The sequence below is a fragment of the Equus quagga genome, chromosome 11, assembly GCF_021613505.1.
Source record: "Equus quagga isolate Etosha38 chromosome 11, UCLA_HA_Equagga_1.0, whole genome shotgun sequence".
Lineage (NCBI taxonomy): Eukaryota > Metazoa > Chordata > Mammalia > Perissodactyla > Equidae > Equus > Equus quagga.
In genome coordinates, this window is record NC_060277.1 from 68,681,090 (window position 1) to 68,706,609 (window position 25,520).

At 43.0% G+C, this 25,520-nt stretch overlaps 3 protein-coding genes across 7 annotated transcripts in view; 1 reads left to right on the forward strand and 2 right to left on the reverse strand.

Annotated features, from left to right (window-relative positions):
- Window positions 1–22,320, reverse strand: part of KIAA0753 (KIAA0753 ortholog) — a 54,112-nt gene extending 31,792 nt beyond the window's left edge. For 2 of the 5 annotated variants that reach the window (XM_046676605.1, XM_046676604.1), the window contains exons 1-7: window positions 17,363–18,178; window positions 16,504–16,666; window positions 10,946–11,570; window positions 8,546–8,652; window positions 7,343–7,405; window positions 6,710–6,925; window positions 4,578–4,788 (exon numbers count right to left, since the gene is read on the reverse strand). In XM_046676605.1, coding sequence (XP_046532561.1) covers window positions 4,578–4,788; window positions 6,710–6,925; window positions 7,343–7,405; window positions 8,546–8,652; window positions 10,946–11,570; window positions 16,504–16,596 — 1,315 coding nt within the window. In that variant the 5' untranslated portion in view covers window positions 16,597–16,666; window positions 17,363–18,178. Of the gene's footprint in view, window positions 1–4,577; window positions 4,789–6,709; window positions 6,926–7,342; window positions 7,406–8,545; window positions 8,653–10,945; window positions 11,571–16,503; window positions 16,667–17,362; window positions 18,179–21,578; window positions 21,598–22,074 lie in introns of those variants that run through there. The other 3 variants (XM_046676602.1, XM_046676603.1, XM_046676601.1) reach the window with 3 other exon arrangements.
- On the reverse strand, window positions 18,266–21,842 carry LOC124247388 (collagen alpha-2(I) chain). The gene has a single exon (XM_046676600.1). The coding sequence runs from the start codon at window positions 21,801–21,803 to the stop codon at window positions 18,267–18,269; it is 3,537 nt and encodes a 1,178-aa protein (XP_046532556.1). The 5' UTR covers window positions 21,804–21,842; the 3' UTR covers window position 18,266.
- A 139-nt stretch (window positions 22,321–22,459) lies between the features above and the next one.
- On the forward strand, window positions 22,460–24,642 carry TXNDC17 (thioredoxin domain containing 17). The gene is made up of 4 exons (XM_046676608.1): window positions 22,460–22,672; window positions 23,225–23,306; window positions 23,735–23,810; window positions 24,455–24,642. Exons 1-4 carry the CDS (start codon window positions 22,528–22,530, stop codon window positions 24,521–24,523), a joined length of 372 nt encoding a protein of 123 aa, XP_046532564.1. The 5' UTR covers window positions 22,460–22,527; the 3' UTR covers window positions 24,524–24,642.
- Window positions 24,643–25,520: the final 878 nt, after the last annotated feature.

The window sequence follows — 25,520 nt, forward strand, 5'->3', positions numbered from 1 at the left end:
GAAATCTACAACAGGGTTAAAAACACCAACAGTAAACTATTTACAAAGAGTACTCTTAAAACAGCAAAGAAAGGGGCTGGCCCGGTGGCACAGCAGTTAAGTGCGTACATTCCACTTCTTGGTGGCCCAGGGCTCACCCATTCGGATCCTAGGTGTGGACATGGCACAGCTTGGCAAAGGCCATGCTGTGGTAGGCATCCCAGGTATAAAGTAGAGGAAGATGGGCATGGATGTTAGCTCAGGGCCAGTCTTCCTCAGCAAAAAGAGGAGGATTGGCTGTAGTTAGCTCAGGGCTGGTGTCCTCAAAAAAAAAAACAGCAAAGAAAGATTGAACACAGAAGGATGGAAAATGTTATTCTAGGTAAATGCCAAATAAGTTAGGCAGATAAAACAATATTAGTATCATAAAACAGAATGTAAAGTGACTGACGTTAAAAAAGACAGAGAGATACTTAATAATAATAACATATAAAATCCATCGAAAAGATTTAACAGGAACTCTCATGCATCTAACAGCACAACTTCAAAATATACAAAATAAAAATGAATAGAAACAAAATGAGAAATTAATAGTCTCAAGTATCACAAGAGATTTTAACATACCTTTATATCAGTCATCTACAGATCAAGTAAATAAAACCAGAAAACTACAGAAGAAAAAGAAATAAAAGGAATAAAGATTGGACAGGAGGAAATAAACCAATGGTTATTCATAGATGATATGATTATATACATAGCAAAACACAAACAAGCTACAGATAAATTATTACAAATAAATTAGCTTAGCAAGTTGCTAGATACAAGATCAATACATAAAATCAACTCTATGTCTAAGTATCAGCAATATACATTAGAAATTAAATTTTTTTAAAAGACATCATTTACAAGAGCATATAAAATAGCAATACCAAGGAATAAATATAAACCTAATGAAAGAGGAACAAAACCATACACATACATACAGACACACACACACACACACACACACACAATAAATTACTCAGAGTATTTAAAGACAACCTAAATAAATGGAGTGGATTTTTGTGTTTTTCTGTTTGTGGATTGGGAAATTCAATATTGTAAAGATGCCAATTGCTCATCAAAATTCCAATAGATTGTTTTTTGTTGTCGCTGCTGTTTTCGGGGGGGGGGGGGGGGCTGATGGAAATTGACAAATTCTGATTCTAAAATGTCTATGGAAATACCAAGGGCCAGGATTCGCCAAGACATTCTGCAAGAAAAGGTGGCAAAAGCTGTCCTCCTGGACATCAAGACTTAGAATAATTAAGATAGCGTACATTAGCATAAGAGCCACCAATTAGATCAATAGAAAAGAACAGAGGGCCCAGAAATTGACCCACACATATGAGGACACAATTTATAACAAAAGTGGCACTGTATGCCACTCTGGGGAAGAGTACTCTTTTCAACAAATAATGCTAGCTCAAACGGATATCCACCTGTAAGAAAATGAAACTTTTCTGGGAAATAATATAGGAAAACGTCTTCTTAACTTTAGCACAGGAAAAGCTGCTGAAACAGGATACAAAAACAAACAAACAAAAACTACAGAGGAAAAGATTGCTACATTGGACTACAGTGAAATTAAGAATTCTGTTCATCAAAAGACACCACTGTAGCATTTAAAAGCAAGCCACATCTTATTTCTAAGAAGACATTTATAACACAAATAACTGAGAACGGGTTCATATGCAGAATACTCTTACAAAGAACTACAAATCAATAAAAAAGAAAGGAGTGAGAGAAAGGAAGGAAGAGAAAAAGAAAAAATGAGAGAGAGAGAGAGAGGAGGAGCAGGCAAGAGACTTCACCTTCACAAAAGACAAGTAAATGGCCCAAAAATATATGAAAAAGTACTCACATCATTACTCATTCAGCAAACATAAACTAAAATCACAGTGACAGCCTTACACACCAACCAGGCAGCTAAAATGTAAAAAACTAATGATAACAAGTGCTGACAAGGATGTGTAGTGGCTGTTCTCATATACTTTTGGTTGGAATATAAAATAATAAAACCACTTTGAAAAAGAATTTTCATCTGTTACAGTTGAACAAACACATACCCTATGACCTGACAATTCCACTCGTGAGAATATACCCAACAGACACACAGGCACACAGGTGTACCAAGAGATGGATATAAGACCAATCACAGTAGTATTCTTAATAATTGCCCCAAACTGGAAACAACCCAGTGATTAAAACAAAATAGAGAAACAAATTGTGATATATTCACACAATGGAAGACAGTAATGAACGCAAACAAATCACAGCTACACAAACAACAGATGAATGGCACAAAGTGTCAAGTTAAAGAAGCCAATCCAAAGAAAATACTTAGTGTGTAACTCTAATTTCATCAAGTTCCAAATCAGGCAAAACCAAAGCATGGCAGTAAAAATCCAAGTAACTTGGGGGAGGAGGCAGGGGATAGAGACTGGGAGGGGGGGTGCAGGGGGGTTTCTCAGTGCTCGTTAATGTTTTCTCTCTTGACTTGGATAGTGATTATACAAATGTTTGTTTTCTGATAATTAACTGAGCTGTAAATTTATATTTGTGCACTTTTCTATCCACATATTCCACTTCAATTAAAAAAGGAAAACTATTTACTGAATTTGTCCATACTCTGATATGAATGGCATATTTAAAAATTCAGTATTAAAATATTAAAATATGTTAAACCACCATCAACGTATATCCTATCAGTTTAACTAAGAAAAAGAAAAAAGAATCGGAAAAGAAAACCTCTTAGCAAAACAGGAACAGAAGAAAATTTCCTTAACCTTATATGCAGATCTGCCAAAAAATCAAGAGTAAGTGTCATATATAAAGAAGCATTACCATTCAATCTGTGAGAAAGTGTCCACCATTACAGCTATTATTCAATATTATTCTGAATTAAAATCCATTCAATAAAGCAGAAAGAGGAAAAAGAAAAGGTATAAAAATTGCAGAGAGAGGCAAAACTTTACTTATTTGTAGGTGATCTCATCTATCTGGGAAAATAAAAAAGAATTAACCAACAAAATCTCATATTTCATCAAACCTAAAACATCAAGACACATCATTATCTTATGCACCAATAGGAAATTATTAAATATTGCCAATTAATTTAAGAATCAACTCAATTCAATTCAAGATCATCAATTTAAGAATGCATCCCAATTTCAGAAATGTTCAAATATATACCTTAGAACCAATGAAATAAAGTATCATAATAAAAGATTTCAGCAAGGTGCCCGATGTAAGAGCAATGTACAAATCCAACAGCCCTCCTAGAAGTAGCAATAACCACCTTCAAAATGTTAATGAAAAAGATCCCATTCACAACAGCAATAAAAACTATAAAACAGGAAAACTAGAAATAAACATAACAAAGGAATTTAGGAATTCCTTTGTATTCCTCTGTCAGGAATTCTTATATGCAGAAAGTACAAAATTCAACTGAAGGGATGGAAAAAGGGCAAGAATAAATCAATGGGATGACTTCATATCATAAAGATGTCATTTCTACCCTAACCTATGAACTCAATGTAATACCAACCAAAATCCCAACAGCACTCTTCACAGAACTTGACAAGCTCATTCTAAATTCCTCTGAAGATAAGCAATCACCATCAGAAAAATTTTGAAAAAGAACAGAGAGGGAAGAATGGCCTCATGAAATATTAGATTATCTAAGTAAGAATGATGATTTTGCCTACAAAATTAAAATTTTCCGTACCAGAAAAGATATCATAAACAAATCGTAAAAATGACTAAGAAAATATTTGCAATATATGTAAACCAAAAAAGGATCAAGATCCAGAACATATAAAGAATTTCTATACATCCATAAGCTAAACACATAGAACCCAGTGGGGCGATGACAAGGGATGTGAACAGACCAATCACAGAAGGGGAAACACACAGGGCTAAGGCATACGTGAAAGAAACAATAATCTTCCTCATTAGGAATCAGCGAAATGCAATATAAAACAGTAAGACACCATTTTCCACCCAGAGACTAGGAAATTTTAAAACATTTCCTTACACCAAGTACTTGGCACGGACATAGGGAAATACACACTGATGATCACTAACGGTCACTGCTAGTCTAAACATAATTATATGCCCATTTTCAAAGGCAAGTTGGCAGTGTCTGTTTAAATGTGCACACCACATAATCTAGCAATTCTACTTCTTGGAAAGACAAGAATTTATCACCTATGTAAAAAAATGCATACGTATCAAATTTGTGTGTATGTGTACATATCTATCACTGAAATGTAAATAAACTTGAAAAAAAAAAGTAGGGTTCTAACTTCCAGCTCTGTAGGAATTTACTTCGGGTAGCCCAAATGTTCTGATGTACTTTGTCCACCCTCCCTGTGGAAGAGTACTCCAGCCTCCAGTCTAAGAAGCACCGTGGTTGCTGTGCACCTGTCCTAGGTCAAGTGCGCCTATCGTGGACGAGGTTTTAAATCCTCGCTTTCCCCTCAGGGCAGCAACTGTTATAGTCCAGAAAATCTCAAAGAATCAAATATTTGCAATAAACACTTGACGGCACATACCAGCAAGAAGCTTCTTTGCCACTGAAGGTTGTCTTGTTTCCTGTGGAATTATCTCCTTTGCGACAAAGGGTCTCCTCTCTCTCTTTGGTGATGTACTTGGCCATCTCTCCAAGGTCCTCTGGCTACCAACAGGAAATCTGCTCCCAATTTCAGTGAAACATTTCTTCGCCTTTTTTGGTGACAGTTTCTTTTCTAGGAGGGATTCCAAAGCCTGCCATGAAACAGTCAATTATTCTCTTTCTCTCACAAAAGTCTGACCTTTAATCACAAAACTGAAAATGAGGACTCCAGAGAAACGTGTTATTAAATGGCCATCTCTAATGGCTAACAAAAAGTTGTTCAACTTTAATTTAAAAACTTCACTATTTAGGACATACAATTAATAAAAGAAATTCTGCACGTTCTTTTACATGTTTAGCTCACTAAAACCAATAGCAAAGAGATAAAGAATATGACTGCTTTTAAAGGCATCTAAATTCTAAAATTAAGGATCACCATTTCAGAAATTAACTAGTCTTCAGAATATAATCCTATATGCTTTCAAAGTATTTTAATCCTCAAAGAAAACGTCATAAACTCAAGTAGTATTTTAAGTGGGCAAAGAGACTCCATGTAACATTAATTTTCATAAACTGAATAAAACTTAGCAGGTCCAGCAGCTTTGGTCACTCAATGGCAGGAGATCTGTGTTCCCCCTTCATGAAAGAGGGACACCCTCTAATAAGTACCCACTCATTCATTACTGGGCTCTGAGGACCTTAGTCTCCAGCTGGTCAGTACAAATTAAGGACAACTGAACATAGCCAGGGAGATTTAGTTCAGATGACAGTAAGGCAATAACAAAATAATAAGCCGTGGAATGGTTTAATACAGCAACAATAAAGAATAAATTTCTTGCACTACTGAATATTTTCAAAAGTAGAGGAGACAGACATTATGTTTAAGAAACATTATGTTAGGGTACTTTTGCTCAAAATTTGGGAAAGGGACTAGAGAATCTCTTGAGATCCTTTCTAGGATTATGAAGATATGTTCTCCAAATGAAATCACTTCAGCCAATAAATGTTTCCTATGGTAAGTTTAAAAATATCACAACTTGATATGCTGTCTAAAGGTCTGCATTTGACAATAACATTCCTGATAGTGAGTTATATATACACAAATGTAACCAATACAAATCACAAACCTATCTGCTGGATAACGGAACTGTAAAGGCAGAAGGGGCCCTAGGACCACACAGGGCTAGTTCATGGTAGAACTGGCATGTTAGTCCAGAATTCTCCCCACTACACCACCTTTCCTCCACAGCGAACAGCTTACTATGTCACACTAACACAGAAGCTGTCTTTTTATCTGGGATGAAAACGTGTGGTGTAGAGGAAATAACACTGGCACGGGAGTCAGAGATAGGAATCTGATTCTCAGCTCTCAAGAGAAGTAACCGTGTCATCTCTCTGATGTTCGCTTTTTTTTTTAAATCTGTAAAATAGCAGTAATAAAACCTACTACAAACCACAGCGCTGCAGTAAGGATGAAATGGAGAATTATGTGGCAGCACTCTGCAAACTTCAGAGAACCATAAAGATTTAAGGGCACATTGTTCTTGTTGTCTTTGTCACCAATGAGAACTAAGAACACTATCCATTCCTGACTAGTACGTGCCAGTTGTGACTTCCAGAAGTCTCTAGCCACGTCACAAGACTTGAGGCTCTGTTTCCGCGTCTTTAAGTGCTTATTTTCAAAAACCTATCCAGATTACACAAACATTCTAATCTAAGCACTAATCTAAGAGTGCTCTACTGTTTTCCTTTTCTACGCTAATAAATTCTTCATTAAACGGCGTGGTCAGGGAATGGAGCATCCTATTCAATCAACGGACCTGGTGAAGAGCTGTCACATGTTCTAGACCCATGCCACCAATTCTCAAAGTGAAATACAATATTATAGATTAGACTGTAAAAACAATAAAATAAAAATGAAGTGCTGCTTCTGCCCTCTGCGAAGCTTTAATTTACTAGGTAGCAGCTTTGTCTTGTATTCTCCATGAATTCCAATGAAACAGGCAATGGTAAACATTACCTTCCTGCTTAGAAACAGCGCACTTTCAACAAAAATTGGAGTCAGTTTCATACCTCAATTTGCCGCAGGATATCTATAACCACATCAGGGACAAAAGAATCAGCATCCATCTTGGCAGAGCAGAGTGAAAGCTGGCGAATGAGACTGCCCAGTTCCCTACACCGAGCAGGGACTGGGTGCTCCCCTCGGTCGGTGAACTGAGTGACAAACATCTGTAAGGCCCGAATGGCTCCTCGATGGGCAGCTGCCAGCCGGGACATTGCCCACGACTGGCAATAAATCAGACGTGAGAAGTTATTTCAATATTTAGAACTTCTTAACATTAACCCAATCCTTAAGAATATTTAGTCTATCTTCTTTCTATCTAAGAACTACTTCTATCGTGAAAACTTTTTCAGAGTAAAGGGAATTGTAAAGTTTAAAGGTTTTCTAATGACAAAGTCTTTTTCTTCTTCCACTCACTTTCGCACACCAGCAGCAACAACAACAAAAATCTATTCTCAGAACCTGTTCCTTAGAAGGTGACCCCAAATTCAGAATATTTAAGGTGCTCGCTCCCTCACTAACAGGTTTCTACAAGCACTGAAAATAATATTAGTGCAGAGAACCCACACACGATACTAACAAAACAGTGGAAATGTAACTTATAAATAATAAGTATTAATCATAATTGAATTGCATCATACCTTCTTAGTGTGTTTAATTTTATGTGGACTCAATTTATCCAATTCTTCCTGGATTTCTTTAACCTGTTTTGTAAAGGGGGAAAAATGAAAACTTCGTACCTTTCCACCGATCTTTTTTGTAGAAAAGGATACATCTTGTCTTGTCCAAATATAACCATTATTAATTCAAGTCACTTGAAAATGAGACAAGGCTCTTCATTCATGCACACAAAAAATAGATACTGGTTTCCAGTTCAAGATGGTGAATAGAGCACAGTGCTCACCTTCCATCCCTTGGTCCCCAATGTAATAGGAATTTAACATGAAGGAGCGAAGGTGGAGGTGACTCTGGAAAGGTAGGAGGGCCAGATCATGAAGTCTTCAGCGCCATGCTAAAGAACTTAGCTTTTATCCTTTAAGTCACAGAGAGCCATTAAGTCTTTTAAGCAGACGTCTGACAGGGTAAGATTTGTGTTTTAGAACAATCTCTATGGCAGCAGTGTAAACTAAACCCCCCAAAAATGTAGAACAAAATCGAACTCAGGCACTATCTTTTAAATGCAAAAGTCCAGTTTTCGGTTCAAGCAGTAAGTGAACAGAAATGAGCTAAAGGCATAATGAGTAAGGCATTAAAGTTAAAACATTTTTAAAAATCTATCCACAACGTAAAGAATGTAAATGCCTATTTATCAGCCACTAAATGTGTCCTGAAAGACACTTAACACAGTCTTCATTCTTTACCATTTAATAAAAACAAATTATTTACTATGTACTAAGCTTCTAGTACATTATAAACATGAGGCAGAAGAGAAACTAACAAGGTCCCTCCCTCTCCTCTGAGACTCAGGTGCACAACTGGGGACCAAGGGTGTCAGGGAAACATCCATCTGACTTCACCTGAAAAAGATGTGCTATATAAGCATCTTTTCTAGGAAAAGGACCCACGGCTTTTAGTAGATTCTCAAGAATCTATGACCACAAAAAGTCAAAAATCACTATTTAAGGAGCTTGGCCATATATACATAAAACACAAACATAAAGGCAGAGGACAAAAAGAAAAAGAATTATTTGTCCATGCGTTCAGGAAATTTAGCCTCACAAAAGCATTAGAATTCAGGTAGGACACTTTGGTGCTAATATTCCTGAGTCAGAAGGAAAACTGAAATTCTCGGAGAAGGCAATACCCAAGGCTGAATGTCCTACTCCTCCCTAGGCTTCCCATACCTGCTGCTGGAGGACGTAGAGCATCCGGGCAAAACAAACAGCTTGCTCCTGCCTCCTGACTCGGATTCGCCGTTCTTCATCTGGATCTAAAGTTCCTTCCATCCGATCTGAAAATATTTTTTTCCCCAGAAGTGGATTATAAACTTTATATAAAAACTTACAAAAATTTCAATTATTCAAAGAGATAAACAAAGTTGAAGATCTGTAGTTTTAGTAAGGAAAAAAAACAGGCTGTCGTAGCAAAAGATTTCATTTTTCATCAGCCAAGAAACCAGGATTGTGTGGGCCTGTGTACAGACTCAGGGATGGAAGAGACACGAAGACACTAACTCCAAGCTCCCTCCACGCAGGAATTCCCTGGACCAAATCCCACTGGACAATCTACTCCACTGTCAACCATCTTTTACTATTGTTAAATTCTTTATATTGAGCCAAAATCTGTAAAGCTATTTTCTTAAAAACCTTTTATTAGCCTAATTTTATGTTTAGCAAGATTTCTTTTACTTTCTTATCTTGAATCCAAAAGAGAAACCCTTTCTCCAACATATTAAGATAGCAAGTGCCAAAATTATTTGAACGTCTGAAGTCTTCATACGTTTGTCAGGAAGCACACTCTCGTACACACTGGTACTCCACATTCTCAAAAGACTGGTTTAAAGAAATTGTTTCCGGAGGATTGCCTGAGGGATATGCAGTCTACCCATTCCTTCTAGTCAGTGGTTTTCAAACATGTTTACACAAAACAAATTCTTATGCAAAACTCCAATATATAAGTCAGATAAAAGCAATATTTTATTAGTAAAAGTGTATGTTTTAATAATGATTTTATTGTAGTCCTAACAGTTTATAACACTATGAAATTACAGGTGTACGTTATCATTTATCAGTTTCTGTATAGACTGCATCGTGCTCACCACCAACAGTCTAATTTTCATCTGTCACCATATGTATGTGCCCCTGCAGACAGAGGCCATCACAACTATTACCAGTGCATGACAAGGTAAGTACAGAAATTGAAAGTATGCATTTAAGGTTTTTATAGCAATTTGCCATGGTCGTGACCTTTTTATTATAGTTTACAAAGTATTGATTTTGACAGATTGAAAATTTTAACTAAAAAACCTCACTCGATGCAGTCCTTCCCCACAGAGAGTTTGAGGAGCTCTGCTCAAAGGGTCCCCTGCCCTGGGCCACATTGCTGAGCAGTGGGCCTCGGGGCTGTGTTCCCCTGTAGCGTGGCTTCTACCACAGTATGCGTGGGGGTCATGCCACAGACCGACACTGAGGACTGGGACGAGCCATGACACTGCTGCTGTTCTGATGTAGGAATGTTTTTGAATTGCTCATATTACACAACATACTCTTTAGGAAGACCCCCGGGAGAAATTTCTTTCCAGCCTTGACATATGGATTAACTGTTTCTCCTATTTTAGACTGTAAATTCTGCAACTGATCACATTTTCCTCTTTAGCTGGCTATGAGGAAGCTCAGAAATAAATCTGTAACTCCTTTGTAATCTATCTTATTTTTCCTTTCCTTATTTTTTCCCATGCCAAAATATCCTCATTTACATATTTTTGTTCTATGTTGTTAATCACATTACATTCCTTACATAACATGCATATATGTACATATGCATATATTAATTAATTTTAAAATGCAAAAAATCATTATAGACTACGGACTATCCTAGCATAGAAGTTCTTTTGATGCTCTCTATTCCTTGCAGTGTGAACACTTGGCTCAATTCCCCTACTTGTTAGCCGTGGTCACCCCAAATTCTCCATGTGGAATCAATCTTCTACTCCTCGGGGAAGCACAAGGGCACAGAGAACATTGAAGAATTGTAGAGCACAGTACACGATGATCATACAGCTTCCTTTCTACCCTGTGGTCAGATATTTTACACATATACCACAACTTTCCTTGTCACTGCTGTGTACTCATCTAAACACTAAGTCAGAAGTGGTTTTCTGTACAATATACATATAAGATGCTCCTCTTTGAACAAATTAAAAATAATTTTGCCAGAAGGGCTTCTGGATAAAGAAGCAAAACATGACAGGATAACGTGCAGTCAAGGGCCAGAAGACCTACGGTTCAGACAGCAGGTGCCCCAACTCCTAGACTGGGCCCTCAGTCACTCAACTTACCAAGTGCAGCCTACAAAAAAGGAGCTATTTCATGTACCTCTGCTGGAAAGAGGAGCTAGAGCAGGGCAAACTCTTCAGGAAAAAAGACATCCGTCAAACTCAAGGTCCACTTGCTTGTCACGAGTATTCACTCCAGTGACAGAAGGAGGCAATGGAATGTGATGGGTGGTAGGGTCCCAAAGGAATGTATTTGAATTATCTCACTCTCATGGCATCTCTTCAAAGTGAAGAATCCAATTTTCCTCACCTTTTTTAGTTGTTTCTTCAATTTTATGGATACAATTGCTCAATTCTTTCCGGAGTCGCTGAACTTCTAACAGGCTTTTGTGTTCACAGAGGCTCTTGTGGTCACCTGTCCTGGCATGTGGCTGAAGTCCTGGATCATGGGCAGGTGGCGAATTTGGCATGGTCAGATCTGACTGTCCTGGATGAGATGTGTACAGGTATACCTTGGCACCTGAGCTGGAAATTTCTACCTTGGACGGCTGGTGGCTGCAACGACAGACTTCCTGACTCTTTGATTCCTTCCTCTCCATCTTATGGTCACATATTTTATGCTTAGGGTGACCACATTTCTGAGCGATCTGGGGCTGACTTCTGAGATGATGTTCTTTTATATGTTCTTCAAACTGTCTTCGTTTCACATCTCTTTTGGCTAGGTGGACAGCATAGCTAAGTCTCTCTTCTGATATGACAGAAAATGAAACAGAACTGCTTAGGTCAGGACCGTTTCTAAAATCCAAATCTTTACAACGGTATGACTCATTGTATGTGTGCTTCAGTTTTTCAATTCTAATTGCATGTGGGCAAGAATATCGGACTGCCAAGTTGCTTGGATGTGTAGGAACATTCCTATTAAACTGCAGCTGGTTCTTTAAAAAACAAATAAAAGCAAGCACACATTAGAAAAATAACATATTGCATAGTTGGTATATGTCTGTAATCAAGTTTCTAAAATTTCGCCCACACAATTATTAGTGCTAAGAGGTGACTTTCTGTTTACTGATAGAATCGGTGACTCTCATACACCCTTGAATTCATCAGTACCCCTGGTTCTATCTTACAATCACCCAGTCCCAGAGTATTATCCTTCTGTTTAGTAATATAATAGCATACTGGGACCCTCCTCTAAAAGTCAACCTAGAAAGCTTCAAGTAGAATCAGTAAGTTCCTCCACTCCCCAGTTGTGGACTCTGTCCTGTTTCAAAATGTCAGGTTGCAGCAAGTGACCAATACAATTCATTAGGAGCATTCCTAGAATTGCTCCACAGATGCGCCACAGGACCTAACCTATGGACAACACTTCTTCAAGACTCCCGGAGATTTCTCATCTGCTGCTTGGACCACATCTTTTATCCTGCACCTAAGTGCATCTTGCTTTAAACAGTCCATTTACACTTTCTTATGCAGGCTTAAATTTTTGTCATTTATAATCATAACAGACACAAGTTTTGTTTTGTTTTTCACTTAAACATAGGCATGTTTCCATATTCCCAAGGTTTTCATGATTACATTTTCCAAAAGCCAATGAATGGCCTTTTCACGCTTAACCTAACTAGAAACATTATTATTAAACATTTAGATAGTTCCAGTTTTCCACTAGTAGAAATATTACTTCAGTTAATATCTCCATGCCTTTAGTTTTTTCTCTTTTTAAATTATTTCCTTAGGCTAAATTATCTGTTCTGGGGTTACTAGGTCAAAGGGAGGAAACGACTCTGTGGCTTTGGACCTGACAATGACAGGTAAACAGCCCTAGGAGAATCGGTGCCCACAAACTCAACGGAGCCTGTGCTGGGACGTCTTGTTCTTGGAGATGCCTCCTCAGTCTCACAACAAAGTCTGATTATGTAACCAGGTACGTGAAGAGTCACTTAAAAATAACCTACTGTGATAAAACTTAAGGAAAGTATTTTTGGGGGAAAAAAGTTACTTAAAAACCTCAGTAGAGGTTCTGAGAGAGAAAAAAATGATTACGATCTGAAGGGTACACAGATTAATGAACAGTACTTGAAACTTACAGCCTTATTTGGAGAAAGGTCTTTCCTTGAAAAGTGAAAATAACCTAAGATACCTGGCAGATTTGATATAAGTACTAGAAAAAATATATAGGTGAATTCCTCTTTAACCTGAGTGTAGAGAAAGGCTTTTTAACTATGACTCAAAATCCATACGCAATAAAAGAAAAAGGAATGATAAATTTTACTACATTAAAATAAAAATTTTAAAAACAACTTCTGTTTTTTTGTTTGTTTGTTTTTTGGTTTTGTGTGTGTGTGTGTGTGTGTGAGAGAAAGATTGTCACTGAGCTACCATCTATCCCTATCTTCCTCTATTTTATGTGGGATGCTGCTACGGCATGGCTTGACGAGCAGTGCTAGGTCCACGCCCAGGATCCGAACCTGTGAACCCTGCGACGCCGAAGCAGAGCACACGAACTTAACCACTACACCACTGGCTGGCCCCTCTCCCTGTTTTTTATGGTTAAAAAGCACCATAAACAAAGTCAAGTAAGAACTGAAAAACTGGAAGAAAAATGTAAGTACAAAGGGCTCCTAATACATAAATCACAAAAACTGAGGTGATAAAAAGAACGAAACTCTAGAGAAAATGGGAAAAACACATAAACAGACAATTTATAAAAAAAGATATAAACATGGTCCTTAAACATGTAAAAAGTTAGTCAATCTCATAAAAAGACAAGTTAAAAATATACTGAAATAGCCATAGACCCACAAATATGAAAAGCCCTAACAACACATGCTGCTGGTGAGGCTGAGGGAAAATAGGCACTCTCGCAGAGTGCTGGGGGCATGTAAGCTGGGATAACCCTCGGGGACAGGAATTTGACAATATCTACCAAAACTACATATGCGTTTCCATTTTGAACCAGCAGTCTCACTTCTAGGAATTTATCCTGAAGATACACCCCAAAAACTACATACGTACAGGGCTACTCACTGCATTGCTTGTAAAGTATTGGAACTGACCTAAACGCCCGTGTAGGAGAGTGGCTGAATAAAGTATGCTATATCACACATAGGAGCACCATGAAGACGTTAAAAATAATGAGGGAGATCTCCATGAACTCATGGAGGGATTTCTCAGACATACCGTTTAACGACAAGAACAAAGTGCAAAAAGAGTATCTGTAATATACCACCCTCCAGAAAAGGAGAGAAATACTTCATGAGAAAATATACATGCATCAGATCATCTGTGCAAAAAGAAACACAGGGAAGAGAAATCAGAGACTAACGAGATCAGGTATCTACAGGGTGTAGTCAGGAACTGAGTGGAAAGGACAGAGGGAATGGGGGAGGGGGTAACACCTCTGTGAATATACCTTTTTGTGCAGGTATATTTGGAACCATGTTAAGGTTTGACATATACTAGAAAGACAGGAAGGGAGAGAGGGAGGAAGGGAATAAATAAAATTCATTAAGATGAAGAAAATCCCTAAAAATGCATACTAAAAGAAACCAACAAACCAAACTGAATTTCAAATGAATAAGATAACCACACCAAAAAGTGAGGGTTAAAAAAAAATTAACCCCCCCCCAAAAAAAAAATTAACCCAATTAACTTCTGAACATAGCATTTGGACTATATGACCTCACCCTAAAGACAAAAAGTACTCTAAACAAATATTAAACTCTAATTTGTAGAGTTCTTTTTTTGCAGAGGAATGGATTGCAATTCTCAAGCAGTTTTGTACATTCTAGGATTCAGCAGATAAGTAAACACAGTGTGGATTATCGGAGACAGGCTCCACACTGTTGAACAGGGAGTTACAAATATGGTTAGTGTTGGGTTGGAACTGGAGACATCCATAGATTTTAATATAGACAGATAGGTAGATAAGCAAACAGATACACAGAAAGGGAGGGAAGCAGGGAGAAAGAGAGGAGAGTCTTTGTTTTGTTTTTTCTTCCCCTAAAGACTGGCACCTGAGCTAACAACTGTTGCCAATCTTCTTTTTTTTCCTCCCCAAATCCCCCCAGTATATAGTTGTATATTTTAGCTGTGGGTCCTTCTAGTTGTGGTACGTGGGAAATACACATACAAGCACATGGGGTAAAACGGCATCATGTCCGCAACTTACTCTTAATCAGTTTAGAAAACACTCTGTGTGTGTGTGCATGGAGAAACAGTGAGAGACAAAAAAAGGGAGGGAGGGAAAATGTACTAAAATGTTAACATTTGGGGAATCCAGGAGAAGAGTATCCAGGAATTCTGTGTACTATTCTTGCAACTTTTCTGTCAGTCTGAAAGTAGATCAAAATTTCAAAAGATTTCATTTGCAAACAACAATGAGAGAATACTACTGCACGCCCACCGGAATGGCTATAACTAAAAAAACAACAATAAGTGTTGACAAAGATGTGGAGCAACTAGAGCTCTTATTCAGTGTTGGTAGGAAAGTAAAATGGTAGAATCATGTTGGAAAAAGGTCTCTCGGCTGATTAAAAGACTAAACATATACCTTATTCTATGACCCGGAGATTTCACTCCCAAGTATCTACTCAAGAGAAATAAACACAGGTTTACAAAAAGATTTGTACGAGAATGTTCACAGCAGTAAAACTTATAATAACCCATGCTAGAAACAGCCAGGTATCCACCAGTTGCAGAATGGATAAACTGTGGTGTCATCCGACTATGGAATACTACTCAGTATTAAAAAGTGACAAACTACTGATACATGCAGTAACATGAATGAATCTCAAAAACATACGAAGTGAAAGAAGCCTTATACAAGAGTTCACAATATATGATTCCATTTATAAGAAGTTCAAGAACAGGCAAAACTAATCTATGGTGGAAAAAAATTAGAACTGGGGCCAGCCTGGTGGCACAGCGGTTAAGTCTGCATGTTCCGCTTCAGCGGCCCAGGGTTTGCCAGTTCAGATCCCAGGTGCAGACCTACACACCACTTATCAAGCCATGCTGTAGCAGGTGTCCCACATAAAACAGAGTAAGATGGGCATGGATGTTAGCTCAGGCCAGTCTTCCTCAGCAAAAAGAGGAGGATTGGCGGTAGATGTTAGCTCAGGGCTAATCTTCCTCAAAAAAAAAAAAAATTAGAACAGTAGTTGCCTCAAGAGAGGTAGGGGTGGGGATTGGCTAGGAAGGGGCATAAGAGAACTTTCTGGGGTAATGGAAATGATCTGTATCTTGATAGAGGTATGGGTTACACACGTGTGTACATCTGTCAAAACTCAGCAAATGTGCAAAGATATATACAATTCAATGTATTCATTTCAGATGTAAAATTTACATCAAAAGAAAAAATGGTAAACAAAGAATTAATTCCAGTGTATGATATGCATGGTAAAGTAGTTAGGATACTTGTGTATACAATTTATTTTGGTATGTGTCAAAAAATAAGGTAGACTAATAAATGGATTCTAGAGGGATGGAAAATTCAACTTTTCTGCATTTGAAGGTTTTCATTAATACAATGTTGAGGGCGAAGACATTGTGGGGACAACTGGGTAAAGTGGAACAAACACTGGGTTTTTTGGTCCATTTTCCTGGGTGTGGTAACAGTATTATGGTTAAGTAGGAAAGTTTATTTTCAGGATTAGTATTCTAAAATATTCACAAGTGAGGTGTGATGATGTCTGCAACTTTGAAATGGTTCTGCAACAATTTTAGAGAGATGGGTGGACAGAAAAACACGACAAACTGTTAACAATTGTTGAATCTAGAAGATGATTTAAAAGGTGTTCACTGTCCTTTTCTTTCAACTTTTATGTTGAAATGTTTCACAATATAAATCCAAAGAAAAAACAAAACTACCTGCGTCTGAAGTTTCCTGGGGTCACTCCTCTCATCCAGTTGGTCACCAGATGCTGGATGAACACAGGTTGAAGCTGGTCTGCCTGGTCCCATCACGTCAGACAGCGTAGAACAAGACCGAAAGCCTACTCCTGGGCCAACAGCTCTTCCCTAAAATCATTGCCTTAAAATAAAAGAAAGCGACTTTCAGACCAACAGTCTTCAAACAAAGGGAAAGAATAAGTAAAACACAATACCAGGCTCATGTAATACTCTACAAGTAGCCCACAGCAATCCCACCCTAAAGAGTGAATGTTTAAGGACAGATATATAATAGTTTCTTCCATTTACAAAAGCAACGACACTTCTGAAATTCTACTTTCCAAGAGAATAGGGGAACACACTCAAGACGATCTCTTGAGCCTTTTTCACTCCAAATTTCAAATCTGAAGGGTCTCCAGTAGGACATTATTGCAAAAACAGAGTGCTGCTGTTGTACACAAGCACTTCCCAGCAGGGCAGCTTTATGGACACACAGCCCACATTAATACACCCTAACCACTAGGCAAAGGCAGTTCGGCTCTACTCTACTACGCAGCTCAAAAGGACCTAAGTGAATGACTCTACAGGATCAGAATACCTAGATGTACGCCAGGATCTGCCATTAACCAGCAGAATGACCGCTCTAAATCTTCAACTTCTCCCCATCCTCCCTCTACCCTATACACACAGTGAGATAAAAGATATGCAAGTGTTTATAAACTGCTATGGGCTATGCCCCTTTCACCCCTCTCCCTATCCTGAATGCCTCCTTATAGACATTTTTTTTCCCTGCCCTCATCACGTGCTTATCACACACTTGTCTCATATTGTTATTTACCTATTTCACAGGTATATGTCTCATCTTCCCAGCTAGACAACATTCCTTGAAGGTAAGGGCCTTGTCTTGCTCTTCACTCATATTTCCCACAACACAGTGCTTTGAGCATAGCAGACAATTTAACTCAACATTTGTAGAATTAAGCTGATTTTCCATAAACTGACTAGTCTTAAACAGACTGGGAAATTTGTTCTCAAAAAAATTTCACAGTAAATCAATCAGGAAATTCAGGTTTAAAAAAATCCCTAACTTAAGCTTTTGAATAAACCCGAAGTTTGTAGGCTGGAATTGCTTAAAAACAGACACATCTATAGGAATATAAGGGCAGCTGTCCAAGATCCCTTATTTCTAAGGCTGTAGAGACATGATCAGAAACAAAGATGGGAAGAGGCACATGAGCGAGGCAATCCCAACTGGCTTGACATCACCACAGTCCAGGGGCTGAAGCCGCAGACTAGAGGGGCCTGCAGGATTGCGGCCAGGGCATCTGTGACATTTACGTGGTCAGCACTTTCCCCCTGGATGCCAAAGGCCTAATAATCCATTCTCCACTAGGAAAAAAATTAAGTGATCCCCACAGTTCCACGATGCCTCGAGTGATGCTACACACACACACAAACACACATACACGCACAAAGTCCAGGGACACCCACTCCCAAACCATCCCCCTATACAAAGTCCTGGGACATCCCTCTCCTTGCAACCTGCCCCTTTCCCACTGCTCCAGGAAACCTCCCAATTTGTTACCCCACATACCGTGGGATATCTCCATGAAGTATCTCTTTCCCCTATCCTGAGACACCCCTATGGCCTGTGCCTTCCTCCATAACCCAGGACAAATCTCCCCCTAACCTGTTCCCTCCCAAAGAGCCCCAGGATCCCCCCAACTTGTTCCCCACACACACTACTGGAACATTCCCCTCAATCTGTCCTCCCCGACATAATTTTCTCCCAGATTGCTCCCCCTCACTCCAACTCCTCCGGTCTGTCTCCTCCCACTCTGCTGTAAATGATCTCTGAAACGGCCAATGTCCGTTTCCTCACTTGAAACTGGCGGCACTTCCGCAGCTTCATTCACTCCCCTAGTCCTTCTTGTCCTTGACACTTCTGGCACATCTTCATAGTCTGCTCCTTCCCCCACAGATCTTGGGCAGCTCCATAACCTGGTCCCACGTCCACATGTGTAAGATACCCCCACGGCCCGGCTCCTCCCCGTCAGTCCCAGGCTACTTCCGCCTCCTGTCTCCTCCCCTGAAGGCCCAGGTCCCTCTATGGACTGACTCCTCACCACTGTGAGGCCTGAGACAGCCGCATTCATTTCTTCGCCTGCAGACCCAGTCACCCACACTGCAGCAGGCACACGCCCTGCCATGGGGACTCCTACAGCTGCAAGCACTCCCAAAGACAGAGGTACCCCCACAGCCTCAGGGACTGTTCCATCGGGTCTCCTTCTACGCAGGCTTGAGACACCTTCAGAGCCGATCTCCCCATCCACAGGTCCTGGAGCCCGGGCAGCAGCGGACACCTCAGTTGCTGACCTCCTTCCCCATACAGCTGAGACATCCCCAGAGCTGGTATCACCCACCATGGGCCCAGGGACCCCAGCAGCTGTGGGCACTCCCATAGCCATGGAAACTCTAGCAGCCACAGGCATCTCAGCAATCTGTTTCCTTCTCGATAAGCCCAAGAGACCTCCAGAGACTGTCTCCTCCCTGCTTGGCCCAGGCACCTCCGTGGCTGTGCGCAGCCCCACAGCCATGGATACCCCTGCAGTCTCTCTCCCTCCAGACAAGCCTGAGATGCCCCCAGGGCCCATCTTTTCCCCCATGGGCCCAGGCATCCTGGCAGTGGTGGGCATCCCCATCCCTGTGTGACCCTTGCCATCTGCCAGTCCTCGCACTGTCTCTCTCTCTCCCCATAAACCTGAGACACCTCTAGACCCAGTCTCCTCCCGTAAACACCTAGGTGCCCTGGGAGCCACCAGCACCCCACCAGCGGTGGACAGCCCTGCAGCCACAGGCACTCCTGCATTCTGTCTCCTTCCTGGCAAGCATGAGAACCCCCCAGAGCCAGTCTCCACCCCCAGAGGACCAGCCACTCTAGGAGCCGTGGGCTCCTCAGCAGCCATAGGAACCCTGGCACTCTGTCTCCTTCCCCAAGATCTCAGGACACCCCCGGAGCCAGTCTCCTCCCCCACAGGCCCAGGTACCTCAGGGGCTACAGAAACCCTGTCAGTCCCAGGAATTCCAATAACCTGTCTCCTTGCCCATGATTCTGGAAAAGCCACAGAACCAGGATCCTCTCCCACAGACCACAGCTCCTCAGGAGCCACAGGGACCCCTGAAGCCATGGGTATCCCAGCAGTATGAATCCTTTCCCACAGGTTCAAGACATCTCTAGAACTGCTTTCCTGACACATAGGGCCAGACACCCACACAGCAGCAGGTGCCCTGGCAGGCACTCTTCCAGACCCAGGCACACCCATAGCTGACGGTACTCCTGCTGGGGCACACCTGTGCTTGGGCACACCTGCTGCCTCAGGTATCCCCACTGTCTCAGACAACCCCACAGCCTGTCTCCTCCTGCACAGACATGAAACATCCCCGTAGGCAGTCTCTTGATCCACAGGCCCAGGTACCCCTAAAACTGTAGGCACCAGAGCCCCTTGCTCCCCCATAGTCTGCCTCCTCTCCCACAGACTCGGGACATTCCCACAGCAAGTCTCCTCCCCAACAACCCCCGGCACTACATCAGCCACAGGCACCCCCAGAGCCTGCTGCCTACCCCACAGGCCTGGGATACCGCCATCCCAGCTTGTCTGCTCTCCCACAGCTCCCGGTACCACCACCGCCTGGGACACCCCCACAGGCTGTTCTGTCTCCCACAGCCTGGGGACAGTCCCACAGCCTGTCTCCTTCCCCAAAGCCCTAGGTACTCCCATCGCCTGCCCTACACCCCAAAGGCCTGGAGCACCCCCAGGCCCTGCCTCATGCTCCTCAGGAGCAGATACCTCTGCAGTCTGTGCAGCTTCCCATGATCCTGGGTCACCTCCAGAGCCTGTCTCTACCCACACAGCCTGTCCCCTTTCCCTGAATCCTGGATCACCCCCAAATCTAGCTTCCTCTTCAATAGCACAAGGCACTCCTACAGGCTGTGGAGTACTACCCCACAGGCCAGGAATACCCCCAGGGCCTGTCTCCTCCACAGCTAGTCTCCTCCGCCACATGCCTGGGGCACCCACAGAGATAGTTTCTTCCTCCACAGCATCAGGCACCCCCGCAGCCTGTCCCCTTCCCCATAAGCCTGGGGTATCGCCACAGGCTGCCTCTTGAGCCGGAGCCCCAGGCACCTGGACTGACTGCCCTCTCTCCCACAGACCCGGAGCACCCCCATAGCCTATCCCTCCCTCTACAGCTCTGGGTACCTCCACAGCCTCAGGCCACTCCATGGCCCCAGGCACCCCCATAGTGGGTCCTTTTCCCCAAGGACCTGGGGCAACCCCATAGCCTACCTTCTCTCCAGCCCCAGGCACCCCCACCGCTTGTCCTCTCCCCAGCAGGTGCGGGGCAACCCCTGAGCTTGTCTCCAGAGTCCCAGGAACACCCACAGGAAGCACCCTCACAGCCTGTCCTTGCCCACACGAGCCTGAGGTCCTCTCACAACCTGCCCCTAGGCCTGCAGCTGTAGATACTCCTGTGGCCCGGGGGACTGCCCCGGCCTGTCCTTTCACCCACGGTCCTGTGAGACCCACGCGGCTGGTCTCCACCCATGAAGCCCGGCCAGGAACACCCCTTTCAACTGGTCCCCCTCCTGCAGGCACAGGATGAAGCTCGACTCTGCTTCCTTCCCCACATCCCGAAGCCGCCCTCATAGCCTGCACCTTCAACCACAATTCCAGAATGCTCTCATGCCCCATAGATCCCGGACGACCTTTTCTCTCACAGCACCGGGGACTCCGATACACTGTCTCCTCCTCCTCCCCAGTGCCAGTCACCCACACAGACCCGGCAGGCCCCACCACCTGCGGTTCCCCCACGGCCCCGTTCACCCACACCGTCCCAGGGTCCCCTGCAGCCTCAGTCGAGCCTGCAGTGGCAGGTGTCCCGGAGGCCGCGTTCGCGCCCGCGGCCTCGGCTGTCTCTTCGGCTCGTCTTCTCCCCCATGGCCGCCGACAGTCCTGCAGCCTTTCTGCACTCACACAGCTCGTCTCCCATACCGAGGACCTCGCCTGGCGCCGCGCTCCACTGCCTCGGGACGACCCTGCGCCCCAGCGCTTCCCCCATGGCCGCCGAACTCCGCGCCCCGACCTGCTGGGCCCCACACAGCGGCCCGGCCGCTCCGCCGCCAGTTCGGCCCCACGCAGCCCGGGCACCCCGCGGCCAGTCGCCCTGCTCATAGCTCGAGCACAATCCTCGTCTTCCCCAACGCAGCCCCAGGGCATTGCCCGTCCCGGCCCCTGCTCCTACGGCTGCTCCCCACACGCACGCACGCACTCAGCTCAGCCCTCACAGCCTCACTCCCTCCCCCCCCCCCCCCCCCCCCCGGGCCCCCCCCCCCACCCCCCGCCCCCCCCCCCAAAGCCCCGGCAAGAGAGAAGGTAATTGGGGGCGACGAACGGCAGGATCCGTCCCTAGCCAAGGTCGCCTCTACCCCGGGTCCAGGACTCCTAACGCAGCTGCCCAGTATCCCCCCCAGCTCCGGCCCGAGCCCACCTGGCCTGCGGCGAGGCGCGGCTACCGGGCAGCGGACCGGGAGGCCGCAACTAGGCCTCGCTTCCGGCCGCTCGCCTCGTCGCCATAGCAACAGGCGCAGGGCTGCTTGGGAGCCGTTGAGGCTCCCAAGCCACCTAAGGGGCCAGAAGCTGCGCGGCGGCAGGTTTTGCAGCCACTGTATATGGGGCTGGGGCCGGGACCCGACTGGGGCAAAAGCCTGGGTTTCGGAGTGCAGCCAGCACGGAAAGACCTGAGACGCGAGGGCAGAAAGACGGTGCGGATGAGTTATGGCCGTCAGAGGCTGCCGTAGCACCTCAGAGCCTCGCTGGCTCCTTGAGGCACCGCCCAGCTCCCACCCCAACCGGAAGCAGCTTCGCCCCGCCCCACGTGGGACCCCGCCCCGCGGCGGCGCAGCCCGAAGACGCCTCTGGCGGTGCGCGGCGTGTTCTCCCGATGGCCCAGTACGAGGAGGTGAGGGTGTCCGGCTTCGAGGAGTTCAACCGGGCTGTGGAGCAGCACAAGGGCAAAACTATTTTCGCCTACTTCACCGGCTCTAAGGACGCCGGAGGGAAAAGCTGGTGCCCCGACTGCGTACAGGGTAAGGCGGGATTCGGGGACTGCTGCCCAGACGAAGGGGCAGGAAGGCCGAGGCTCTGGCCAAACTGCCGGGTTGAAAAGAGGCAGGAGGCTTGCTCCTGGAGACCCGCGGGGCGATCTGAGCTGTCATCGTGCTTCCTTTTCCTGTCCTGTTCACTTCTCTCCTGTTAAGTCCTTCCCTGCCCCGCCTAGAGTGCTCTTCTACCATTCCACCCAGTAATCTGGTCCTTTAAAACTTTTCACTGCCCCAGCATGATTAGTGTCTTACAAGAGACGTGACTCCGTCTCCTTTCGATAAGTCAGCAAATATTTAAGCCTTTCATTGTTCTTGGCGCTGTGGCGTGGGTACAGCGGACTGGGACTTGGTCCTTACCCTTAAAGTGGCTCTCAAATCAGAAAGAACTCCTGACTTCCGTTAATCTCCTTAGTTAACTGCAGGTTAAAGTGTGAGTTCTTATCAAGACGGAGGGGACGGGAGGGGAGGGCGATGCAGTTTATCAGTGACTTATTATAGAGTTGATGTGTAATTATTTTCTATCAACTTTTTTTAAAGCTGAACCAGTTGTACAAGAGGGGCTGAAGCATGTTGGCGAAGGATGTGTGTTCATCCACTGCCAAGTAGGAGAAAGACCTTAGTAAGTGGCAATGTATACTCTATTTCCGAGACATGCTCTAGACTCTTGCAGACATAGGCGGGAAGGGCCTCAGGACTAGCTTCACATCCTAAGGTACAGACGGATAAGTCAAGCAATTAGAAGATATTAAATACAAATTAAAAATTCAAATAATCAGCCACTTCTATTAGGTATGGGTAATTCAATGAATTTGGCCTGGTGTTAGTTCAGAACTTAATTGTCTTTACATTTATTTTATACCTTAGTCACACTTTATATCAAAACTTTGCACAGGGGAATAGAGAAGTCATAGTCCTCTAGGTTCTTTTAAATGTTTACAACAAAAACAATGATTACTAAAAGATTAAATGTAGGAATATATCAAATATTAAGCAAACTGTAAGAAACCAAGTAAATGTTTTCATGATCACTTTTTCTTTTCAAAATAGTTGGAAAGATCCAAATAATGACTTCAGGAAAAATCTGAAAATAACTGCAGTGCCTACACTACTTAAATATGGAACAGTGAGTATCTTTCTTTAACTGAGTTGGGGCTACAATTCACCATGTCAGAATTGTTTTAACTTGCTCCGAATTCAAATTTGCAAAGATTTTGACATTTCATCCCAAACATCAGATTGCTGTTCACAGTACATTAAAAACATACAACCTGGTTGTCCATCCCTATGGCAAATCCCAATAAGCTATTAATAATGTAAAATATCTAAATATTAGGTCTTTTTCATGCTTCTTCTAAAGCCACTCTTCTTTTGAAATTCTGTAAGCACTGCTCGAGAAAGGTGCTTAACACATAATTCCTTAAAATGCTGGCATCAATGGTTGTTTTCTATTTAATCCATAATTTTGGTTGAAAAGAAAGGGCACCTCCTCTAGTTTAGTCACGGCCCTGGGGCTTAAATTGAAGAGTTGAGGGCAGGGGATGGCTCTGGGCTTGCTGTTTCCTGTTTTAGTTTACAAAGCCAAGTATTTTAATGATTCATCTTAAGGTAATTATCTTAACTATTTCATAAAACTTGTTACAACTAGTTGATAGTTTCTGAATGGCATAATTTCTCTCTTCCAAGATTTGTGTCATTCAAGACAGAACTCATTCCCTTACTAATATTTTTGTAGCTGCAGGTTAAGATTTGACTGTTCTTCCCTTACAGCCTCAAAAACTGGTAGAATCTGAGTGTCTTCAGGCCAACCTTGTGGAGATGTTGTTCTCTGAAGATTAAGATTTGACAATGGCAATTGTGTCTTGATTTCCTGATTTGCTCCAGTATAAAAGAAACTGCATAGTTGCTTTGAATTCATGATAGCAACAAATAAATAAATGATGGTGTAAAAAAATTTAGTATCTGTCTACATAATAGAGAGTTCTATTAAAATGCTCACAAACCCTTCGTTTGCTTGTAATACATGGAGAGCTTTAAGATACAGGTAAAATACGTCTTCAGGAGTGGCAGTAATAGCACAAAGGAATGTGTATTAGAGGTGATAGAAATATCTAAAAACCCCTAATAGTCAATAGGCAGCTTCCAAATCCCTAAAGGAGTTAGGGTCTTTTACCTTAATTCCATGAATTTATAATGAACTGTTATCCTAAAGCACCTTCTTTGGCTTTAAAAGGTGGAACTTGACCTAACCACTGGAGGAAAGCACAATACATCTAATCCACCTGTGCTTCATGCGGGCAGTCTGTTTCACAGCTGTCTGAGGTGCTCCACTCCACCTGGGATGAGGCCGGTGGCAAGGGTCAGAGCCGGGATAACTCAGTGGTGGAAGGACTCCAGCCCATTGAGTCAGTCACCCTGATTACCACTTACTAGCTGTGTAACTGTAGGCAAGTTACTTAACCTGTCTAAACCTCAGTTTCCTCCTTTATGAACAAGGATTGTTCTGATAATAAAACGACAATGCAACCAAGCACTTAACATAGTGCCTGGTCTGTGGTATCTGCCAAACAAATGTTAGCTTTCCCAAATAAGCACAAGTACTTGAGGTTCCTCATCTTTGTCCTACACTAAGGTCAAGAGTCCAATTAGTAGTTAACCGCCCATCTTCCCCTGCCTCACTAGCTCAGTGACATACCAATGATTCTTCCTTAAAGCTCTCTCGCAAAGCAGGTGGTTGATACAAGAATGACTTCCTCCCCTGAAGAATTTAAGAACCTCAAGCAGTTGCTGCTCTCTGATTTAAAGAGGTCATTAACTCCATTCCCCTTGTTCTACA